Source organism: Desmodus rotundus, chromosome 2, assembly GCF_022682495.2.
Source record: "Desmodus rotundus isolate HL8 chromosome 2, HLdesRot8A.1, whole genome shotgun sequence".
In the NCBI taxonomy this organism is placed as follows: Eukaryota; Metazoa; Chordata; class Mammalia; order Chiroptera; family Phyllostomidae; genus Desmodus; species Desmodus rotundus.
The window spans coordinates 54,986,665-55,011,617 of NC_071388.1; the positions used below are offsets into that span (position 1 = coordinate 54,986,665).

Here is a 24,953-nt window from a genome sequence, read left to right on the forward strand (position 1 = left end):
ATGTTACATAGGTGCACATACGTACAATTGAGATGTGTTCTTAATCCATTTGGGGACTGGAGGACTTGTTACTGGGAAAGAGTCTTCTATTTTACCCAGGTTATTTCTTAGCTTTCCATTTTAGTGAACAGCCTTGAGAGATGAGGTCATATGCCCCTTTGGGACAAAGTTACTACTTATTTATCATATAATGGCCAGTTCTCTGGGCTTGGCATTCTGTAGCTGTAAATGGGAGCTCTTCTGAGTCAACCCCATAGAACCTGGGGACGAGGGGACCTACAAAAACAGGCTGATGCTTGTGCCACTCTCTGTGCTGTATGGAAGATCACCGTGTCTCATGTCTTCTGGAACAATCCACAAAACAATAAAATTTAACTTCTCACACTTAAATCTCAGACATGACCATTAGCATAGAAAACAGAACAGAAAAGAAGCATTCTGAAAACTGTACATTGGGAAAACAACAGAATGTGTTATGGGTATACAAAGCTGTTTTTAAAAGAGGTTTAAAAATACTGTCCAATACTCTCAGCTAATTATCTTTGCAATATTCATTTGAGAAGAACTAAGATCTTCATATTTAATAATAACAAAAGAGGCACAAAATTAAAGTATTTGGTAAAAGACCAAACTACAAGCTCTACTGATGATTTTCTTGGTGTCAGATATACTTTCCTAAGAATTTTGAGTTCCCTACGTCTCACTATGGGGCAAGACTAGACAGCTTTGTGAACTGTCAAATGAAGATATTATTGTTCATGTATATACAATCACACACATATACAAATACATATATTTGATAGCTTTCTAGGACAGAGATTTCATATAAGTTTAGGCCTGAGGTTAAAAAAAGAAAAACCTGCATACAAATAAATTAGGTTCAAAAGAATTCATATGATTTAGTCATAAAAAGGAATGAACTATTAATACACGTCACAACTTGCATGAATCTCAAGGTAAATTATATCGTGAAATGAAACAGTCCTGAAAGGTTCCATACCACATGGTTCTGTTTCTACGACATTCTTGAAATGACAGCTGGAGAACGGACTAGTGGTTGCTAGGGGTTGGGGAGGAAGAGAAGGGAGGGAGGGAGGTGTGGTTATAAAAGAGTTTTTTGTGGTAGTAAAACTGGTATTTGAATTGTGGTGGTGATATAGGAATCTACATGGCTGATAGAGCTGCACAGAGCTAAACACACACACGCACATGACCACAGGTCAAACTGGAGAAATCAGAAAAATCCTAAATAATTTTGTGGGACAAAATCCCATATATTGGACCAAGGCTGTAATACTGATTTGCTTTACCCTGCCCTGGGCAACTGTGGTCTGGGGTTGCAGGCTTTGATTTACAAAGCCCACCTCGGAATACACAAAAAAACAATGCTTACTAAACAAAAGCATTAAGGATAAGAGATGGAAATTCACCTCAAATATAAGGATACACACACACACACAGGACAAGAATGCTAAAGGAGAAAGATATTTGACAACAGTAGCTAATGTCTGTTTAACACTATGCTATTTTCCAGGCACTGTGCTAAGTAGTAGACATTTATTTACTACTTAATCCTCAAAACAATTATCCATGAGATAGGTGCTATTAATATCTCCATTTTATAGGTGAATAAGTCAAGGCACAGAAAAGGCTGAAATAAATTACTATGTAAATGCTGTGGTTAACATTTACATATCCCGGCAATCAAGAGGATATGGTTCTGCACAGTGTCCAACAGTGAGGCCCAAAAAGGTTAAATAAATTGCCCAACTTTAAATAGGTGGCCTATCTGAAATTCAAATTCTGCTGGGCTCCTCTCTAAACCTACTTTTCCTTTCTTTTTTTTAAAAGATTTAATTTATTTATTTCTAGAAAGAGGGGAAGGGAGGGAGAAATACGGGGAGAGAAACATCGATCAGTTGCCTCTCACATGTGCCCCAACCAAGGACCTGGTCTGCGACTCTGGCACGTGCCCTGTCTGGGAATGGAATCAGCAACCATTTGGTGCACAGGCCCATGCTCAATCCACTGAGCCACACCAGTCAGGGCCCTGCTTTTCCTCTTCCTTCAGCAAAAAACTTTCCTAGAGCTACACAGGTCACAGAACAGTAAGCGAATTGTAACTCAGAACGTCTGTGTTCCGTTCCAGCACTGCCACCTCCCAGGTGTAACACCATCCACAGGTATTCCATCTTTCTGAGCCACCCTTTCTTTGCCTATAGCCAAGGTTTGTGTTGTGATAGGCAGTGTAAAGTTATTTAAAGTATTTTCTAATTCTAAAAGCCTATTTCTACCTTAGCATATTTTATCTGAGGATACATAGGTACATTTAGATAAATGTATGTGACTCCAAAGTGACAGGTAAATTTCTAATTAAGGAGACACAATTCATAGAATTGTGGTCACTGATGAAATACTTTTGTTTGATCCACTCATTAGCACTGAAGAGCATAAACCCACAGTAAAAAGCCCTTTGTAATTTAATTTTCCTTAGGTGAAACAATGAGGCTTCCTCCCTCCTTACTATCTTGCTGCATTTTGATGCACAGAACCAGTGAAAACCCCTCCTGTGTAGTTTTGGAAAGAGCATAACCGTATGTGACGAGCTGGATCAGGAAGAAACAACGCATTAGACTTGCATTCTCGGACCTCTTGCCTGGTGGAGGGACAACAGAAGCAACAGCAGGTGCATTTGAAAGGTCTCTGCATTGTCATGATTTCTCGGCCCATGAAGTCAGTGACCCGGAGGACGAAGGGCCTCAGTGTCCGATAAGCATTCCTGGTAAAGTCGTCTGTGTCTTCAGTTACAATGTAAATCATCTGGTCCAGGTTGTTTTTAATATCATACTTATTATTAGTTTCAAAACACATCATCACTAAAAGATAAAATGAGAAAACCATCTTAAATTAGAAGTAAAGTGGGCCTCAAAAAGGGGAATAAGAGGTATAAACTTCCAGTTATTAAAAACAAAAAAGTCACAGAACTGTAAAGTACAGCAGAGAGGAAATAGTCAATAATATTGTAATAACTTTGTATGGTGACAGAAGGTTACTAGACTTATTCTAGTGATCATATCACAAGGAATATAAGTGTTGAATCAGTACAATTAAAACTAATATAATATTGTATGTTAATTATACTTCAATAAAGAATAAAACATAAGTTCTTTTATGGGCTTAAAGCAAAGCAGATTTTATAAAATTTCACATAAAATATATATGGTTGATTAGAATGGAATATTAAAATAATTTGTATGCCTTATAAGTATTTAAGTAATTTAAAAAATTTAAAACATTTCTTTTAAAAGGTTCAGTGTAAAATGGTTTTTAAAACTTGCACATAAAATCAAAGATTGAAACAATATTCCTAGAGTATCTGAATTCAGAAAACAATTACAGAAACATATAAATGAAATTGTATATGAGATCGTAAATTAATCAGCTCATGAAATATGCTGAGATGATTAGGGTCAATATTAACTGCAAATAAGAAAATAAACCAAGGGAAGTCAGGGGAATGGGCAGAGGTGGTACAGCGAGGGTCAGTAATCTGGTGAGAATGAGCTGACAACAGGCATTGTATGAGTATATTGTGATTTCTTCCTACTCGAAAACAAGGGAACTGCGCTAGAACTCAGCCGGTTTCCAGTTCTGCCACTGATTCGCTGACTCTGCAGCCCCTGACTAAGACTTTAGTTAGACTTTGGCTCCTTCTTTTTGTCATCCTTGAGAGGTTAACATGGAAGAGCTGGGTAGGTAAAGGGTAGGGCAGTTGTCCACATAAAACATAAATCTTGTTCAAGTCTATGAGCTTACACGTGACATGCAAACATAAAATTGTACAAAATGTTTCCCTTTATACTTTCCTGAATCACTAAAAACTGATCAGTGGGAGTAAGGAACTAGGTATTGGGTACTACAAATTTCTACCTGGTTCAAATGCTGACAAACACTACTGAATTATACATACTTTCCAGAGGCTCAAAATGCTGAAGAACATGTATGTTGTCCAACTGTTGGGATAGAACAAAGCAATTAGGAAAGATAGGAATATCAGAATTAAATTAAATCAGCACTAGAAAAGAAACTCATGAGATAGGCATTAAAATTTATCAATCAATACCAAAATGTCTTTTTGAAACTGAACAGAATTAAACATGTTTGACCCCATGGAATCAGCTTATATGCACCTGATCAGGTGGTTACTGGAGCTGTTGAGATAGAAAAAGCACTTTTCTCCAGTTCCACTGTAAAAGACTAATACATTGGTCTAAAATATCAGAAAATTACCCCCCACCACAGTAAGAGCATCTAGACACAGCTGGGTTGACACAGGTTGTCCCTAGCTCAGTCCCTACTCACTGGTCTCCCTGACATGTCATCCGCAGACTGGAGGTGCTCAGGAAGTTCATGGACCAGCCATAAAGAAAGCAATTGTCTCAGTGGCTCCAGGAGAGCTAATCAGCCAGGTAGACTCTACTGACACAGGAGTGTCAATTTTATATCATTTTTCAGGTACTTTTGAGATTAACATGCTGATTTTTCATTCACCCAAGCTACTAAACACCCAGACGTTCCCCAGGTGCACACTTCAGTAACAGGACGGTCTCACAGAGTAGAAGCATGTGACAGGGATTAAGGCAAAGGAGGGGAAACTCCAGGTGGGATCCCTTCAAAAGGGAGGCTGGAAATATCATTAAATAAACTTCAAACTTAACTCTACCTAGGAATTACTTTAAAGAAAGACAGTTTAACAGGCCCGTTATCTGTTCAACTTTCTTGCAAAAGAGAAAAAAAACCTCCTCGAGGACAGACTGATCATATGTATATAAGTTTAGATAATATAGATCATTCTTAGTCCCTGAGCCCAGAATACTGCCTGACATGCCATATCTCACCACATATTTGTTGAATATATTACATAATGAGAAATACATGAATGTGGTGATAAAATAACAACTAGACATGAATGTTTTAGGGTTTGATTGATGATAGGAGGGTATAGGACCATATAATCTTTCATTCAAAATGTTTTTATTACACAAAAACACAACCAGGTGAGGGGTCCAAACATGCCTCCACATATATCCTTTACAAAATGTCAAAAGTGGCCACTAAGGTGGGTTATAGCCCCTTAAAAAAATCTAGAATGTTGAAACCTAGAATTAAGAAGTGAAAATATTCACTGCGTGGCAAAAGCATTCACTGCTGAGCAAGGTTTTCTATGGACACCATGCCCAACAATGTGGAAGAGGTTTGCCCAATAAGATACCAAGGCTGTTAAGGAACAGCTCTCTAACAAACTGGTGGAGTCACTGGCCAAGCCAATATTCTAGAAATAATACAACCCTGCTACTTTAGATACTATAGCTGTGACAGTCCTGATAGAGATTCAGCTGCCTGCACAAGAGATGGCAGAAAGACTAGGATAAAGAAAATGATGAAGGTGATGGGCTCTATGTCTTCTGCTCACATACAAGGTGTATTAACTAATAACATCCACACGGTTATAATCTATTGGCTGAGCCCGGTGTGCCAAAAATACTGGGCACATTACAAACCTTATTCAAGGTTATAAAGTACTGGGGGAGTAGAACTAGAATTAAAAAGCAGGTTTGTCTGGCTCCAAACCTGTTTTGTTTCCATTTTCATTTTTTTAAACTCAAAACATTCCTGAAAGGGAAAATAGAATTCATGAAATATGTTAATGTAACTTTGGTCAGAACAATTTAAAAAAGAGAAACTTTTAAAATATTTAAATGAACAATATTTAAGTTATACATTTTCAAAAGAGAAATGACTCTAAATCTTAGATTTCCAAGGACAATTTCAGTTATTTATCATTGACTTTAAAAAAAGACTTTCTAAACTTGATTAACTTATAAACATTTTGTAAGCGTCTAAAATAATATAGGGGTTTACTCTAACGTTTTGCCTGAATGACTGGCTTGGTATTTTGTCATTATTTTTGCCAAAACAACAATTTCATAAAAATTTTGGTTCATATACAATCCAAATTTTTCTGATTCAACTGTACTGGCTTGTAAGTATCAACACTGTAATGTTGTTCCAATGGTTTTCAATACACGAGATTAACTGAGTCTCTATCATTGCAAAAAATTGAAAAGAAAAACTTACCAACTTCAAGGAATGTTTGGTTGACTATATGGGAAGACACGTATTGAACTGGCAAGTCCCTTACTTGTAATGTATTTTAACACTTTCTTTTTCTAAAAGCGAAACATGATTCAGTAGTTTCTACAGGATTTTCTATACTAGCTTTTTCTTACTTTCATTAAGCAATCTTTTTGAGTTTTTGATACGGATTTTGGGAAACACACCCTTTGGTGCACCAACTTGGCATATTGCCCATTTCTGACCTGGATGGCCTGGGAGTTCCAGAATGTCTGTGTAAGTGGAAATTATGGAGTCGCTGGACTATGTGAAGGGGTTCTCTGGAACTGGGCCAGAAGCGCTATCTCGGTTAGGCCCCTATTTCTATATACTTTGCATGTTTTGGGGAATGACAGGCTGGATGATGAAAATCATGGGTGGTAAGAAAAGGCAATGGGCTAAGACACTCAGTAATTCACTCACCGTCTACTGTTCTGTTCTTTCTTTATGTTGCTTTTCATGTTAACTCTACTTCTAAGCAAATGGCACCCCAATTAGCATCTTTGATAGTTTTTCTTATATTCGTATTCCTATTTTTTAAACTGCCTTCAACAGGACATCATGAGTGTCTTAAAATTCAACATATATCCTTTACAAAAACCATACTCATCCCACCAAAAACATGCCTATACTCTTTGGCCTTCTTTCGCATTTCTAAAATTAATACTATCACTCTTAGAGTTTCACAAACCAGATTATCTACCATCAGTGACCCATCACTTTATCTATTCAGTTCAGCCAGTTGTCTCTTGTTGGGTCCCCAGTCATTCTTCATTAGGAAATAGAAACTGGGTTTGTGTGACGTACCTGGGTTAAGTATTCCAGGCCAGGAGGGCAGTTTGGTATTGCAGCTGGCCCTGGCATCCATGTTATTGGAGCAGGTTGATATGACACCGGATATTTGCCAGGCTGGTATTGGATAGGGTAGGTGCCACCAGCTGGCTTGCAGTAGGGGAAGGTACTGGGCTGCTGTAGACTATAATATCTCACAGGGAAGCCTCCTGGGTAGCCTACAGGTACAGGGACAGCTGTTCCAGGGGGTCCTGTGTTAAAAAACAAATGAAAGTGTTATATGTTATTAACACTGCAATATATTGGAAGTTATTCCCATTTCAGAGGTATAAAAATAAGGTTTGAAATATAAAGTAGCATGTTAAATTCTCTACGCATTAGGCTTCTTCCTCTTTGGAAGAATAAACCTACTTCATTAGGTTGTAGTGGGATTAGCACAAGGCCAGTACATAATTAGCATCACAAATTTCTGTTAAAGATCACAAAGATAGTAAGGTCTACTTAACTTTAAAAGGGTGCTTTTAATGACTGCTATCTAATTCCAGAAAAGTTTCATCACTCATACTTATTAGCAGTCATTCTCCATTGCCCGCCCTGCTCCTCAGTCCCTGGAAACAACAGTCTCTAGAGACTTGCCTAATCTAGGTATTTCATATAAGTGCAATCATGTAACATGTAGCCTTTGCGTCTGGTTTCTTTCACTTAGCATGATGTTTTTAAGGTTCATCCATGTTGTAGCATTCCTTTTTTTCTTTCTTTTATTTTACTTTTTTATGTGCAATTAATTTTGGATTTATTGTAATGCTTTTGGGGGGGGTTATTGAGATGCAATTTTCATATAGTAAAAGTCACACTTTTTTGGTGTACAGTTGATTTTTCACAAACTCAGAGTCTTGCAACTGCCTCCACAATCGAGACACAGAACATGTCCGGCATCCCAAAATTTCCTTCAAGCCCCTTGGTAGGTTGGTCGTTCCTTATTTTTAAAAATTTTTTGTAGAGAACCAAGATGGCGGCGTAGGTGGACACACTGCGCCTCCTCGCACAACCAGAACTGACAGAGAATCTAACAGCGGGGGGCACCGACACCAAGGAAATAGAAAATGGACATTCATCCAGACTGGTAGGAGGGGCGGACACGGGCACTGGGGTGGAGAGGACTCTCGTGGCTGTGGCAGGACTGAGTCTGGCGGAGTGTGGGACAAATGGCGCAGGCAGTCCGAGCACTAGCAGACCCTGCGGCCCCACATTTGCACAGATAAACTCAGAGGGCCAGACTCAGAGTGGCGGAGAACATAAACCCAGCGGGTAGCACCCTCTATCTGTGGGCACCACATTCGCCCACGGATAAACAGGACTAACGGCGGGGAGCGAAGCAGACCTCCCAACCCAGGGCTCCAGCTCGGTGAAATAAAGCCTCAAACCTCTGATTGAAAGCGCCCCTGGGGGTTGGGGCGGCAGCAGGAGAGACTCCCAGCCTCACAGGAGAGGTTGTTGGAGAGACCCACAGGGGCCTAGAGTGTGCACAGGCCCACCCACTCGAGAACCAGCACCAGAGGGGCCCAGTTTGATTGTGGGTATCAGAGTGAAAGATTGAAATCCGGAGGAGAGTGAGGCGGGCGCCATTGCTCCCACTCGGCCCCTCCCCCACGTACAGCATCACAGCGCAGCGACAAGACCAGCGTTACCCCGCCCCAGTGAACACCTAAGGCTCTGCCCCTTAAAGTAACAGACGCGTCAAGACAAAAAAAAAAAAAAAATGGCCCAAATGACAGAACACTTCAAAGCTCCAGAAAAAATACAACTAAGCGACGAAGAGATAGCCAACCTATCGGATGCACAGTTCAAAGCACTGGTTATCAATATGCTCACAGACTTGGTTGAATCTATTCGAAAAACAGATGAAAAAATGAAGCCTATGCTAACAGAAACAAAGGAAAATGTACAGGGAACCAATAGTGATGAGAAGGAAACTGGGACTCAAATCAATGGTGTGGACCAGAAGGAAGAAACAAACATCCAACCAGAAAAGAATGAAGAAACAGGAACTTGGAAAAATGAGGAGAGGCGTAGGAACCTCCAGGACACCTTGAAACGTTCCAACATCCGAATTATAGGGGTGCCAGAAGGAGAAGAGGAAGAACAAAAAATTGAAAACTTATTTGAACAAATAATGAAGGAGAACTTCCCTAATCTGGCAAAGGAAATAGACTTCCGGGAAGTCCAGGAAGCTCAGAGAGTCCCAAAGAAGCTGGACCCAAGTAGGAACACACCAAGGCACATCATAATTACATTACCCAAGATTAAACGCAAGGACCTACATCCAAGATTACTGTATCCAGCAAAGCTATCATTTAGAATGGAAGGGAAGATAAAGTGCTTCTCAGATAAGGTCAAGTTAAAGAAGCTCATCATCACCAAACCCTTATTATATGAAATGTTAAAGGGAGTTACCTAAGAAAAAGAAGATCAAAAATAGGAACAGTAAAAATGACAGCAAACTCACAGTTATTAATGACCACACATAAAACAAAAATGAGAGCAAACTAGGCAAACAACTAGAACATGAGGGTTGTCAATAAGGGAGTGGGAGGGGGAGGGGGGGAAGGTATAGAGAATAAGTAGCATAGATGATAGGTGGAAAATAGACAGGGGGAGGGTAAGAATAGTGTAGGAAATGTAGAAGCCAAAGAACTTATAAGTATGACCCATGGACATGAACTATGGGGGGGGGGGGGAATGTGGGAGGGAGGGGGGTGGGCAGGATGGAGTGGAGTGGGGGGGAATGGGACAACTGTAATAGCATAATCAATAAATATATTTAAAAAAAAAATTTTGTAGCAGTCCTTTTTATGGGCAACTAATAATCCATTTTATGGATATATACACTTTATGGATCCATTAATCACCTGATGGACATTTGGATTATTTCTACTTTCTGGCTATGATAGATAACACTGCAGTGAACAGTGGTGTACAAGTTTATTTGTAGCTCAATACTGGCATTGGCAAATGGTAACTTCATGTTCAAATTTTTCAGAAATTGCCGAACTATTTTCCAAAGTAGCTTCACCATTTTGCACTCCCACCAAAAGTGTACAAGGGTTCTAATTTCTATACATCCTCGGCAATACTTGTTATTGTCTTTTATTTTAGTGATTTTACTGAGTGTAAAGTGGTATCTTATTGTGGTTTTGATTTGCATTTTCCTGATGACTAATGATGTTGAGCATTGTTTCATGTACTTACATCCGTATGTCTTCTCTGGAGAAATGTCTATTCAAATCCTTAGCCTACTTTAAAACGGCATCATTTGCCTTTATTGTTGCATTGTAAATACTGTTTATATATTTAGGGCAAAAATCTCTTGCCAGATAAATGGTTTATAAAATATTTCCTATTCTGTTGATTGTCTTTTCTCTTTCTTAATAATATTCTCTCAAACACAAAATTTTAAATTTTTATGAAATTCTTTTTATTTATTTTTGGTTGATTGTGCTTTAGGTATCGTATCTAAGAAATCATTGCTTAATCCAAAGTCATGAATACTTATACCTATATTTTATTCTAAAAGTTTTATAGTTATGACTCTTACATGTCAGTCTTAGACTGATTTTTAGGGGGGGGTTTTGTATACACTGTGATATAGGGGTACAAATTCATTCTTTTGTGTATTGATAATCAGTTATTTCAGTACTGTTTGCTGAAAAAGACTATTCTTTCCCCAAGCAATTTCCCCAAGCAATTTGGCACCTGTGTTGAAAATGAATTGGTCATAGATGTTTGGGCTTGTTTTGGGACTTTCAGTTCTACCCTATTGGTCTACATGCTGGTCTTTCTGCAAGTACTATATGGTCTTGACTCCTGTAGCTTTGTAGTAAGTTTGGAAATTGGAAAGTGTAGTAAGTCTGTACCCCCTGCAAAGATTAGTTGGGCTATTCTAAGTGCTTTGTATTTCCATATATGTTTGAAGATTAGCTTGCTAATTTCTTCAAAACAGCCTTCTGAGAAATTGCTAAGAATGGTTTTGAAACTGTAGATCAATTTGGGGAATATTGCCATTTAACAAGATTTACTTTTCAAGTCTAGTAACATAGGATATCTTTCCATTTATTTATCTTCTTTAATTTCCTTCAACAATAGTATGTTTTCAGTGTACAAATCTTAACACTTCTCTTATTACATTTATTCTAAGTATTTTATTCTTTTTGATGTTCTTATATGTAGAAAGGTACTATTACTTTCTTTTGGCTTGTTCATCACTCTTGCATGGATATACCATTGGCATTTTGTATATTTATCTTGTATCTTACTACACCACTGATCATTTATTAGTGCTATGCATGTATGTGTGTGTATATTTCTTAGGATTTTATATATACAAGATCATCTCATCTGTGAATAGAGATAGTTTTGCCTCTGTTTTTCCAGTCTGGATAACTTTTATTTCTTTTTCTTGCCTAATTACCCTCTCTAGAGCCTGAAGTACAATGTTGAATGGTAGTGGTATAAGAAGACATCCTCTATTATTACTGATTTTAGGGGGAATGCATTCAGCTTTTATTAAGCGTAGTGTCAGCTGTGGGTTTTTCATAGATGCCATTTACCAGGTTTGGGAAGTTCCTTTTCAATCCAAACTTGTTTAATGTTTTTATTATGAAGGATGAAGGATGTTTTATTTGGTCAAAGGCTTTTTCTCTATCCATTGATGTGATCACGTGGTTTTTGTCCTATAGACTACTGATATAATATATACATCAACTAATTTTCTTTTTTAAATTAAACTCATTGGGGGGTAACAAAGATCAATTGCATTATATAAGTCTCAGGTATGCAACTTTCAGGTATACATCATCTGTGTATTCCATTGTGTGCTCCCTGCCCAAATACTAGTCTCCTTCTGGAACTGTATGTGTGATACTCACTAACCTCTTCACCCTCCCCATACCGGCTTTCTTCTCTTGTAACTGCCAAAACTTTGTCTGTGTCTGTGCATTTGTTTTATTTGGTCATTTGTTGCTTTTTGTTTCATATTCCACATATGAGTGAAATCAGATGGTTCTTGCCCTTTTTTGTCTGCCTTATTTCACTTTACATAAATTAAATTTCATGTGACAAACCAACCTTACGTTCTTGGGATAAACCCCACTTGGCCATGGTGTTTAGCTGTTACTTGTTGGTGCATTTAGTTTGCTGGTATTTTGGTGAACATTTTTACATCTACATTTAAAAGGGATATTGGTCTGTAGTTTTCATTTCTTACAGTGTCTTTGTCTGACTTTGATAACTTGCTTCATAGCATGAGTGGGAAAGTGTTTGCAAAGTATTGGTATTAAAATCTTCATTCAGCATTTAGTAGAAGTCACTAAAGAAGCCATCTGGGCCTTGGCTTTCCTTTGGCAGAAACTTTAAGTTACTGATTAAATCTCTTTACTTGTTACATGTCTATCAGGTTTTCCATTTCCTCTTGAGTCAGTTTCAGTTGTTTGTGTCTTTCCAGGAATTTGTCTGTTTCATCTGAGTTTTCTAACTGGTTGGCATACAATTGTTCATAATATTCCCTTACAATACTCTAATTTTTTGAAGTTGTTAGCAATGTTCCCATTTTCATTACTGATTTTAATTTGTCTATTATTTTCTTGGTCAGTTTGGCTTAAGTTTTCTCAATGTTGTTGATCTCTTCAAAAACCAATTTTTGGTTTTGTTGAATTTGTCTATTTAGTTCTTTTCTCTATTTCATTTATTCCTGATGTAATCTTTAAGATTTTCCTCCTGCTTTCTTTGGGCTTGGTTTATTTCTAAGGTGGAAAGTCAGATTACTTATTTGAGATTTTCTTATTTATTTATTTATTTTTATCCTCACTGAGGACATTTCCATCTTTTCTCCTAGAGAGAAGAAGGGAGAGAGAGAAACATCAATGTGAGAGCGAAACAACAACTGGTCACCTCCTGTATGTGCCTGGACCAGGAACTGAACCTGCAACTACTGTAGAATAAAGACGCCTTGAGGGAGAGGGATAAGGTAGAGACTGCTCTTTCACAGAACCCAAAGGAATGTGTCCTAGACAGCATGCAGACACGAAAGGAACTCCTGCCAGAGGAAGCTATGTCGACTACAAGAAAAGAAGAGAAATGAAAAGAAAAAAACCTAACACTTGCTGAGCTCTTTTATGTTCCAAACACTGTTGTAACTACTTTGTAAGTATTAAATCTTTTCATCATTACATCAACCCTATGTGGGAGACACTATTATTATTCTTAATTTACAAAGAAGGAAACTGATACAAAGAAGGAAAGTGTGGCATAAAGAGGTTAAGTAACTGTTGAAAGATTAATAGCTAATATGTGACAGAGTCAAAATTAAAACTCAAGCATTCTGACTGCAGAGGCACCACGAACTAACATGATAATGCTACTTCTCCCCCCAGATCAGAGGCCAGGAAGACAAACATCCACAACGGGAGGGCCCAGAACTGCAGACTGGAAGAGCAACTCTAGCTAGCAGCTATTTTCAGGTCCTTACATCCTTAGGTTCTGCACACCCTCCGCCTGCCCATGGGAGAGCACAGCACAGGAAAAAACAGCTCAGCCAGCAGAAAGTTGGTGTCAAGACAGTAGAGGTGACCAGGATAGAGGCAAAGCAGTGGTCTGGAGTCAGCTAATGCTGAGAAAGCCAGCCACCGCCAGCAAGGGACATTGCCCGAGAAGTACTTTGGGATGGAAAATAAAACAAAGACAGCAATCTCTGTAATGCAAGTGGGACAGAGGCTCGGATTCCACTGATTTGAGCGCAAAAGGGAAAGCCACTGCTTTTAAACCTGAGGAAGTCTGGGAGATTTCGGTTACTCGTAAAAATCTCACTCATGAAAGTCATGAATTGCAAAACTGTTTTTCCTAATACTCTCCTGAGTACAAGGCCATAAAATAAATCAACATTCCTTTACCTAGGAAACATTCCTCAAGCCTATTTCAAGGACCAGCTGCTGTGCCTGCTGCTAGGAACAGAGAGGTGTACAAAGACATGTCTGTCTTCAAGGACATCCAGTTCCTTGGAGAATACACACATTTATAAGAAAAAGTGAACGGTGTCATGAAGCGAGACTCAGAGGTGTAATTAGAGGTGGATGCATTGTATGTGACGAGATTAGAGAGGAGGGACACCTGGCTTAGGCACAGGAGGTACCCTAGAGATGAGTGCTGACACTTAGAGCTCACCAGCAGCTCCGTGAGGGGCAAAGGTTTTATAGGGTAAAGATGCAAAAGGAGCAGTTGCACAAGGGAGGCTCAGCACTGTGTGGGGAATGGCCATGTATGAAGGTTTAGCAGATGAGATAGAAAGGAAGGTTGGCAAGAGTGAAAATTATGAAAGATCTATACTCTGTGACAAGAACTTGAACTTTATGCCAAGAAAATGGTAAGTGGAATGATTAGCTTTACATTTAGAACCTTTATGGATGAGAAGGTTAGATTAGGCAGGACGTGCTTGCAGAATCCACATGGAAGGCAAGGAAGCCTGATTGTGATGAAAGGAGCAAAAAGCAGAGAAATAATAACCAATATTTAAGAACAGTACTGTCGTGGTAATAAGTTGAATGCAAGGAAAGATTCTCAAGATTCTGACTTGGGTCCCTATAGACCTCCAAAGTAGAGAAAGAACAGAGGGTGTGTCTTCGGGAGCAAGATGCCAAAGCTTGACTGAGAATCACTAAGTCTGATCTCCAGGGCCATCTGGGGAAGTGTTCTATAGGCACAGGAAATGCAAGTGTAGAGCACAGGAGATTGATATGGAGCTAAGGGATTCACAAGTGGCTAAAGGCAAATGAAACCACAGGTATTGCAAGGTGACTTGGGAGAGTGTGTAGAAGGATGGGTGAACAGAAGGGGTGAGAACAGGCAGGGCAGGGAAGGACAAGGGAGTGGACTGCGAAGCCCTAGAGAACGCCAGTGTTTAAGGGTGGGGAACAGGGAACTTATAACAGAGACTGACACTCAGAAGAGACTAATGGAAAAAATAATGGTAACTAGAAACAATGTCAAATTAAAGTTTAAAAAAAGACCCAAAGTCTTCTAAAAAATGAAAGAAAAAAATTAAAAAATGGAAGAAATGACATGTTTCAGTGGGTCATGAGTTGTCTTTAATTTCTTCAAGAACTGTGTTTAAGGGAACTTAAATTGGGTTACGAATCAGATATCCTTCCCTACTTTTTTAGAACTATTATTAAAAACAATGTAACTAAAAACCATATGAACTATCTTAAGAATACTAATTGTTATATCATTTTAATGAGTTGATTATTGTGATATTAATCTAGTGACTCTAGCATAAAAATATCTCATGTAATAAAATTTGATGATCTATAAATAAAGAAGAAAATTACAGTTTAGATTATGGGGCTTTTCAGTATAGAGATTACATTTCTAATATACATATATATATATATATACATATACATACACACACACACACACACACACACACACACTTATGTAATCAAATGATTTACATCAAATGATGCATTTTCCAGAGATGTTATGAGAACTGAGGAAAAAAATATGACAAATTACATGTGGGAAACTGGTATTTTAATACTCTTTTGAGCTTTGAAATTGCCACTAAGTGTTCTGCAGGAAAACAAAACAAATCAAAACATGTTTAACTTTGTATAACTGAAGCATCCCTCACTCACGTGAAGAAAGAAGTCTGCCCAGCAAAGCTGTCGTTTAGAATTGAAGAACAGTTGAAGACCTTCCCAGACAAGGAAAAGCTAAAGGAGTTTATCACCACCAAAGCAGCGTGACAAAAAATGTCAAAGGGCCTTCTTTAAGAAGAAAGGGGTAAAAAAGATTAAAAAAATGAATAATACCCCTGGCCGGGTCGCTCAGGTGGCTAGAGTGTTGTCCAGACGCACCAAGGTCGTGGGTTTGATGGTCAGGGCATATAAAGGAATCAACCAATCAATGCATAATAAAGTGGAAGAACAAACCAATGTTTCTCTCTGTCTCTCTCCCTTCCTCTCTCTCTCTCTCTCTCTCTCTCAGATCAATTAATAATATGAATAATAAAATGGTAATAAATACATATCTTTCAACAATTACTTTAAATGCAAATGCATTTAATGCTTCAATCAAGGCACGTGAGAGGATAACAAAACAAGACCCGTACATCTGCCGTCTACAAGAGACTCACTTCAGATTGAAAACACACACAGACTGAAAGTAAACAGATGGAAAAGACATTTCATAAAAATGGAAACAAGCAAACAAAAGCTTGAGTAGCAATACTTATACCATACAAAACAGACTTTAAAACAAAGGCTATATAACAAGAAACAAAGAAGGAACCAGCAATTCTACTTCTAGGTATATATCCGAATAAACCCAAAACCCAAAATCAAACAGACATACATCCGTTTGTTTATGGCAGTATTATTCACAATAGCCAAGATATGGAAGCAACCTAAGTGTCCGTCAATGGATGAGTGGATAAAGAAGTGGTGCATATATACAATGGAACATGACCCAGCCATAAAAAAAATGAAGTCTTGCCATCTGCAACAACATGGGTGGACCTACAGGGTACTGTGCTGAGTGAAATAAGTCAGACAGAGGAAGACTGACGCCATATGATTTCACTTGTATATGAAATATAAAAAAAAGAAAATAAACAAGCAGAACAGAAACAGACTCACAGATATAGAGAACATTTTGACAGTTGCCAGCTAGGAGGGGATCTGGGGGGATTTACGAAAAAGGTGATGGGATTAAGAAGCACAAATTAGTAGTTAGAGAATAGTCATGGGACTGTACAGCACAGCACAGGGAATAGAGTCAAAACCATTGTCACAACTGTGTATGATATCAGGTAGGTACTAGATTTATCCAGTGATCACTTAGTAAGGTATATAATTTCTAATCACTGGGTTGTATACCTGAAACGAATATAATATTGTATGTCAATTACAATGAAAAAATATTTAAAGTAAAAAAAAGATGCCTAAGTCCTAACACGATGAGTATAGTTAATAATACTTACTGTATACTTGAGATTTGCTAAGAGAGTAGATCTGAGGTGTCCTTACCATAAAGAAATTAAAAAGTTAACTATGTGAAAAAAAAATGAAGTCTGTTATGGGCCATTGTCCTACCAATATCAGTGTGAGAAATGTTGCCTTGTAGGATTTTTGTTTTCTTTGTTATTTTTTAATATTATCATTCTTCTTTATTTCAAGAAATGTTGTCATTTTTTTTCTTTAAATAGACTATGTATAACAAAGTTTTCTTTATTTATTACCTGTTACTTTAAACATATTTGGGACAAAATAATTTTGGGAAAGAACACATATCTAGTACTATATTGCAAATGAAAATTATATCATTAAATTTAAATAAATTAATTAAAGCCAAATATTTCAAGTTACTTAATAAGAATCACAGGGACATAATCTGTCACCATTAGAAAGTACATAGTTCAGCCACTAGGTGGCGGTCACAGTAAATTTTTGTTACAATTTCATAACAAAATTAGTTGTATGCTCTGCATCATATTTTTCAACTTATGCAGACATTTAATTTGAATGATGTCTCTTACTTTTTTTGTTAATTTGTTGATATACAGAGGAATAAACACTTTCCAAGATGACCAGAATATGATTTTTTTAAAAATGTTTACTGTTATTCAATTACAGTTGTCTGCATTTTCTCCCCATCCCTCCACCCCACCCATCAGTGGGGAGAGGGGTTTACAGGCACTACTATAGATGACCAGAATATGATTTATAACCAGTGTTTACTTCTTAGAAATGGTGGAACAGCTGTTCCAGTAGAATCTAGGTGCTTAGATAGAGTGGTGAAAATAAAATTGATTATGTAGATCATATTGATAGTTACTGAAATTAAACATAGAGAAACAATCAAATACCCGAAGACTATAATTTTGGGCTGTCAAAACCATGGATTTAGCAGGGTTAAGCCACTTACAGGGGGTTATCCTGGATTACGTGTACACAACATGCGTACACGTGAGGGAAAGGGGTAAGGAAGCCCTGCTCCTGTCAGAAAACACTGCAGGGGTCAAGGCTACCTGAGCTCCATGGGTCATACGTCTAGAGCCAAAGCAACATCTCTGCCATCATCCTGCGGACACCAGGGTTTCTTCTGCTCTTTAACAGCCTAACTCAGTGGTTTCCACCTCTAAATATGCATAAATGCATATTTGAATAAATATTGCTACAACCTTATCTATCACTTTCTAACTCATTAAAATATATTTGAATATAATCCTGTTGAAAACTATTTACTTAGAAGTGTATTTTTAATTTTAAAAATTTTACTCTTTGCAAAATTACTTTCTAAAATGGCTACATAATAACTCAAATTTCCACTAGCAGTGTGAGTATCCATTTTCCTGAGTCACCAGCAGCAATGTATTTAGATTTGTTAAAACATCCACAGAACCACAAGCTCATTACCCAGCAATCAATGACATCTATTTCTCTTGCCATTTGCTCCATGTGTGTTTCATACCAGACCTTCATGACCTGTGCTTTTGGACATACTGTTCTTTTGGCTAGCCATGGTCCCTGCTTCATTTTGTTTGATTGGGAAACTCTTTACCCGCCGTCAAACATGACCACCTTGGTTAGGAGGTTAGGGCTTCCTGCAGATTCCAGTTCACTGTCATCTGTGCCCCTACAACATTTTCTTCATTTTTCCATAATAGAGCAAAGAGAATGCCATCAATGTTTGTACAGCTTCTTCCCTCAGTAGCCTATAAATCCTATGAAAAGTATGTTCTTTTTAAATTATATTTTATTGATTATGCTATTACAATTGTCTTAATTTTTCCACATTTGCATGCCTTGATCCAGCACCCCCCATACCGTCAGGCAATCCCCACACCATTGTTCTTGTCCATTGGTCATGTGTATAAATTCTTTGGCTACTACATTTCCTATACTGAAATTTACAGCCCCATGGCTAATAACTACCAATTTGTACTTCTTTTTCTTTCTTAAACTTACGTCTTTTTTTAAAAAAAAGATTTTACTTGTTTATTTTTAGAGAGAGGGAGAAGGAGAAAGAGAGGGAGAGAAATATCAATGTGTGGTTGCCTCTTACACACTTCCTACTGGGAACCTGGCCCACAACCCAGGCATGTGCCCTGACTAGGAATCAAACTGGCAACCCTTTGATTCACAGGCCCATGCTCAATCCACTGAGCTACACCAGCCAGGGCCAATTTGTACTTATTAATCCCTCATCTCTTCACTCATTCCCTCACAACCCAATCCCATCTGGCAACCATCAAAAGTCTCTCTCTATCCATGATTCTGTCTCTATTCTTCTTGTTTGCTTAGTTTATCTTTTAGATTCAATTGTTGATAGATATGTATTTATTGTCATTTTGTAGTTCATAATTATGATCTTTTTCTTAAAATAAGTCCCTTTAATATTTCATATAATCATGGTTTGGTGATAATGAACTCCTTTAGTTTTTTTTTTTTTTGGTCTGGGAAGCTCTTTATCAGCCTTTTGATTTTAAATGATAGTGCTGCTGGGTAGGACAATGCCTTATTGGCAAGAAATATTCAAAGTCATGAAAAGTGGGAGCCTAATTTCTTTTGAGAAATCAGCTGACAGCTTTATGGAAACTCCCCTGTAAGTAACTAATTGCTTTTCTCTTACTGCTTTTGATATTCTCTCTTTATCTTTAACCTTTAGCATGTTAATTATGATACATCTTGGAGTGGGCCTCTTTGCATTCATCTTATTTGGGACTCTGTGCTTCTTGGACTTGCATGTCTATTTCCCTCACCAAATTAGGGAAGTTTTCTTTCATTATTTTTTCAAATAGATTTCCAATTTCTTGCTCTGTTTCTTCTCCTTCTGGCAACCTCGTGATGTGAATGTTGGATCGCTCAAAGTTGTCCCATAGGCTGCTCACCCTATCCTCATTTTTTTGGATACTTTTTACTTACTGTTCTGATTGGTTGTTTTTTGCTTCCTTATGTTAAAAATCATTGATCTGATTCTGGACTTCATCCACTCTACTGTTGATTCCCTGTAAATTGTTCTGTATATCAATTGGTGTATCCTTCGTTTCTTCTTTTTCATGCTGCTGAGGTCCTCACTAAGTTCCTTGAGCATCCTCATAAGCAGTTTTGAACTCTGCATCTGATAGACTGCTTATCTCTATTTTGTTTAGTTCTTTTTCCGGAATTTTTACCTTTTCTCTCATTTGAGCCATATTTCTTTGTCTCCTTCCCTGTGTTTTGGCAGCTCCCCTGTGTTTGTTTCTATGTATCAGGTAGAGCTGCTTTGACTCTGTGTCTTGGTAGTGTGGCTTAACATAGTAGGTGTCCTGTAAGTTCCAGTGGCACAGCCTCCCCTATCACCCAAGCTGGGTACTTGAGGTGCACCCTTCATGTAGGCTGAGTGCACTCTCCTCTTGTAGCTGAAACTTGATTGTTGTTGGCAGATCAATGGGAGGGATTTTCCCAGGCCAGTCAGCTGCAAGTACTGGCTGTGACCACTGACCACCAACCTCCGCCCTGCACAGAGGATCAGTTGTACAGGGGCCATGTGGTGGTGCTCTGACATGGTCTGTAGCTGTCCACTGGGTGCACTGGTCCCTGGGGTTTCCTGGTTGGTACAGGCCAAGGTCAGCCCCCTTCTATGTTCTGCCTGGGGCCATGCTGCATGAGTGACAAAGCAATCTGCAGATGGCTGCTACTTGTGCTGGTTTTGTAGGTTTCCAGGCAAAACCAGCAATGAAACTAGGCTGGCTGCTGCTAGTGCCAGGCCTGAGGCCCCTTAGCAAGAGGTAAGGGAGCTGGGGGCTCACTGAGGCTGGCTGCTGCTTGGTTGAGGGAATTTAGGAAGTTGTGAAGCATGAGCCAAGGCCAACCATTCTTATGGCAAAGCCACTGTTAACAGCCTGGGAGGCCCGTAAGTTGAATGGGGCATAGCCTCAGGGATTCACCTGGGTGGGGCAACCAGGTCCATGGAGTCTCAGATATGGCACCAGCCTGACAGCTCTGTAGCTTTGTGGGGGAAGAGTTCATAAATGGAACATTGGCTTCTGCTTGCCTTTCAGTCTGGGAGAAAGCTGTCTCCCAGCACTTGCCTTGATGCCAAATACTTCAGTCCCTCCCCGTATGCCAGTGATACTTTCAAGCTGTTACCTGGGTGCTGGAGCTCAAAGGGAGTTAGTTGATTAAGTCTTTGTGAGGATTCTTTAAGAGGATCTGCTTGGGACTCCAGAAGTTTCCTCCACTGACTCAATCACTACTGAGTTTTGCAGCCAGAATTTATGGGACTTATCATTCGGGCACTGAAGCCCTGGGCTAGGGTCCTGGTGTGGGGCTGGGACCCCCTCACTCCCAAGACATCCCTCCCAAATTTTTATCCACCCCACATGGGTGTGAAACCAGCCTGTTCTGTGTCTTCACATCTATGCCCCTCTTAACAGTCTGGAGTGATGTGGTTTCTTTAATTCTATAGTTGTTGAACTTCCATTCAACTTGATTTCTGACAGTTCTGAGTGATGGTTACTCCATATTTTAGTTGTAATTTTGATGTGGTTGTGTGGGGAGATGAGTGGGGTTTACCTATGTCTCCATCTTGACTGGAAGCCCTAAGATTATGTTCTTAATTGACACTGAGTAATCTACTTGGTGCCTGTGGCCATTAGATATTTATTGAACCACACAATTAATTAATTGTTTTCAAAAGCAATCTTGACTGTTAGAATGGTTGTCTGGAGAGAGGAAAGACCCTTTCTGAATATTTAGCCTACCTGGTATGAAATGGGAATTGTAGTCAGGAGGGGCATCGGGCTGTGGATCAGGTGACTTTATTTGATTTTCCACTTCATCTGCAGGTTTCTCAGGGGCAGTGGGGACTACACCTTTGGGGAAAATGGGGAGAGCACAAGATTTACAACAGAAATGATATGATAACAGAACGTATTCATTTTTTTCCTATTGGCATGCACCAATGCATAAAACCAATATGAAATACACTCATATTTCATAGAAAAAACATAATTAATTGTGCATATTTAATATCAACCTGTTAATAATATATTTGATGAATTTTCTGGTGGAATTTAGATTTAAAAATAACATACAGCAGAAAACCACTCTGTGATGTTCAAGCAACGAGCTTTTGTGCTCGCAGCTCCAGCTGGCCTGAGTCTGACTCCGCCCTACACAAATCCCTTCCACAGTGTCAAGTATCCTTTCTCCTAATATACACAGTCATGCACAGAGTGAATCTGACTTTTTCCTGAATCCACTTTTGGAAATAGCTGCATTTTTAAAAAATTCAAAACACACCATGACAAATACTCAGTAAATTCAAAACAGAGCACTATGAATACTAAATGTTTAAAAACCAGCGGTGCCACGCACAGCCCCATGAGAGGTGGTTTGATCTGAAGCTGCATTGCCAGCGAGTCACACTTGCACCCTCTTCTTCCTAAAAGCCCTGAGTCACCTTGATCACCTTGATGGCATCAAGCGGGTACTGAAGTGTCTTTCCGTGATGTCCTCTTACTGAAATGAGAGAACCTTATCCTTGGACTCACTAGAAGGAAAAGTTCTGAATCTCTTAACTGGTTGACTTTCATCTAAAAACACACACACAAACCCCACAAATGTGGTGTTCTCTCCTTATGTCATCTCCTGCATTTCTCGAGGATGCAGGGGCTACTTTTTAGCCCTCATGTAAAGCTAGGCTGTCATCACGGGCTTTTTATTGTTACTTCCTTTCTTTCCAATGTTTTTCCTTTACCCAAAGTTCCCCATGTACTTCAGAGACCTTTCAGTACTTATGTGCCAATATAAATCGCTTTTAATTCTTCTTGTTAAATACAGAAAGAAATGTTCATGTGTATATATGAGCATATATATACATGAATATATATTCTCCAAATACTAAGTAACAATAAAAAACTTCAAAATGAAATAAATTCCAACTTTTAAAGCAATCACACAATTCACATTTGAAAATAAAGCATGTTAAAACTTATTCACAAAAACTTACCTGACATTTTGAAGAATTCTAATTAATCCTGAAAAACAAAATATTTTCACAACTTTAAAAAATGTAGTTATCATTATTACTTAGTGATACATGACCAAGTTCTGTGATTCTTTTAGCCTCTAGTTACCTTTCACTTATTCCTTCATTAATCCAACAAATATTTACTGAGTACCTATTATGTACCAGGCACAGATGTTGCAAATATAGCAGTAAAGCAGATGGACATGCTGCTGGACATTATATTCCAGTGGAATGAGATTTTTAAATATGTCAGCAAATATTTAAGATTAAATTTACATAGTACAGTTATGAAGAAAGTAAAAAGTTTAAGAAAAACATGAGCGTCAGGGTAACCCTCTCTCAGGAGGTGACCTCTGAGGTACTTGAACTATGAAAGGAGACATTATACCAATAATGTGGAAAGAGAGTTCCAGAAAGACAAGGAAGAGTAAAGGCCCTGATGTAGCAGTGAGCTTGGAATCCCCAAGGGAGAGAAAGAGGTCAGGTGTGACTGGGACACTATGAATGAAAAGAACAAGGTAAGGAATGACCTGATCATACCTAAAGGCCATGGCAAAATGCTCGGAATTTGTTGTAACTGCAGTGGAGTGAGCAGATCTGATCAATAATTTATCTTGAGGGGGCAAGAGTACAGGCAGAGAGCAGTGACAAGGATGGCAGCAGCTATCCAGATGAGAGATGATGCTGGTTTAGAGCGGACAGGTGTGGTCAGATGTGTGACAAGATTTGGAAGCTGAACCTACAGATGGGTTAAGGAAGACAGGACTCAAAGATGGGTCTCAGTTTTAGGTCAGGGCAACTAAGCTGATGGCAATGCTATTGACTGAAGTAGAGAGGAAGGTGGTGAGGGAAATGATGGAAAATGGGGAGGGTAGGAATCAAAAGTTCAAATCGGGTCATGTCATGGTTAAGAGGAGTCCAAAAGAAGACATGTTAAACGTTTAAGTCAAAAATGTGTGTGTGACCATTCTAAGAATATCTCAGAGAGGTAAACTAGAAGTTGAGATGAGATTTTGAAACAAGGGGTGGTTGGGGAGAAATTTCATTAATTCAGTCAAGAAAGAAAGAGAGGTTATCAGAGAAAGGAATTTCAGTATTTCAGGTTTCTGAATCCTGAGTGATGACAAATAACAAAGAGGACGACGACACTGTAATTTACTGCATCTTTACCAAATGTCAGGCAAAGTGTTGAGTACCTTTCATCTATTATCTCTCATTATACCAGCATCTCTCTAACATGTAAATGGCCAAACTTTAGTTACAGTCAAGTAAATCCAAAGTCCATGTTCTTTCCAATATGTTATCCTGTTTATCAGAGTAGGGAATGTGGACATTGTGTCATCCAAGTAGAGTAGAAAGTCACCAGCACAGAGTAGGTGTCAAAGAAGCATTAGAACACTGTGTGAGTAGTCAGTACAGATACTGAGTTGACTCGTGAATGTCACCGTGGCCTTAGCCAGCGTGTAGGTTCCCAGCTCAAATGACTGTCTGCACCAGCATGGGCCAGAATTTCCGGCCTGGACTGCTTCCACTCACCTCTGGAGCTTCAGTCAGGTATCCTCAATGTAAAAAGAGTTTTCTGGGGCACACCAAAAGTCCAGGCCCAATCAAAGGCCCAGTATGGAGTCCAAGGAATTCGATCCTATTCCTTGAATGAAGGTAACCTCTGGTATTTAGAAAACGGCCACACCTTTCTAGAACCTTAAATTCTGGGCATTCCTAGGAATGTATCCTCAAGTGACTCTTGTCCTTGTGCACAAAAGTTATCGACAAGAATGTTCTTGACACACTGTTCACATAAAAAGAAACTGAAAGCATTCCCAACGTCCATCAATGCTACAGTAGATTCTGGTATATTCATATGTCCTCCCTTAACGCCATTGATAGGCGCTGCAGCTGTAAGGGAAATGACGATGTAA

The 24,953-nt window shown here is 38.7% G+C and overlaps 1 protein-coding gene across 3 annotated transcripts in view; it reads right to left on the bottom strand.

The window, feature by feature from the left end:
• Nucleotides 1–24,953, bottom strand: part of PLSCR4 (phospholipid scramblase 4) — a 56,239-nt gene that overhangs the window by 3,370 nt on the left and 27,916 nt on the right. For all 3 annotated transcript variants that reach the window (XM_053918237.2, XM_053918236.2, XM_071220593.1), the window contains exons 2-6: nt 23,014–23,041; nt 21,764–21,874; nt 6,982–7,217; nt 3,971–4,013; nt 2,650–2,876 (exon numbers count right to left, since the gene is read on the bottom strand). In XM_053918237.2, the coding sequence (XP_053774212.1) occupies nt 2,650–2,876; nt 3,971–4,013; nt 6,982–7,217; nt 21,764–21,874; nt 23,014–23,020 (624 nt within the window). In that variant the 5' untranslated portion in view covers nt 23,021–23,041. The remainder of the gene's footprint in view (nt 1–2,649; nt 2,877–3,970; nt 4,014–6,981; nt 7,218–21,763; nt 21,875–23,013; nt 23,042–24,953) is intronic.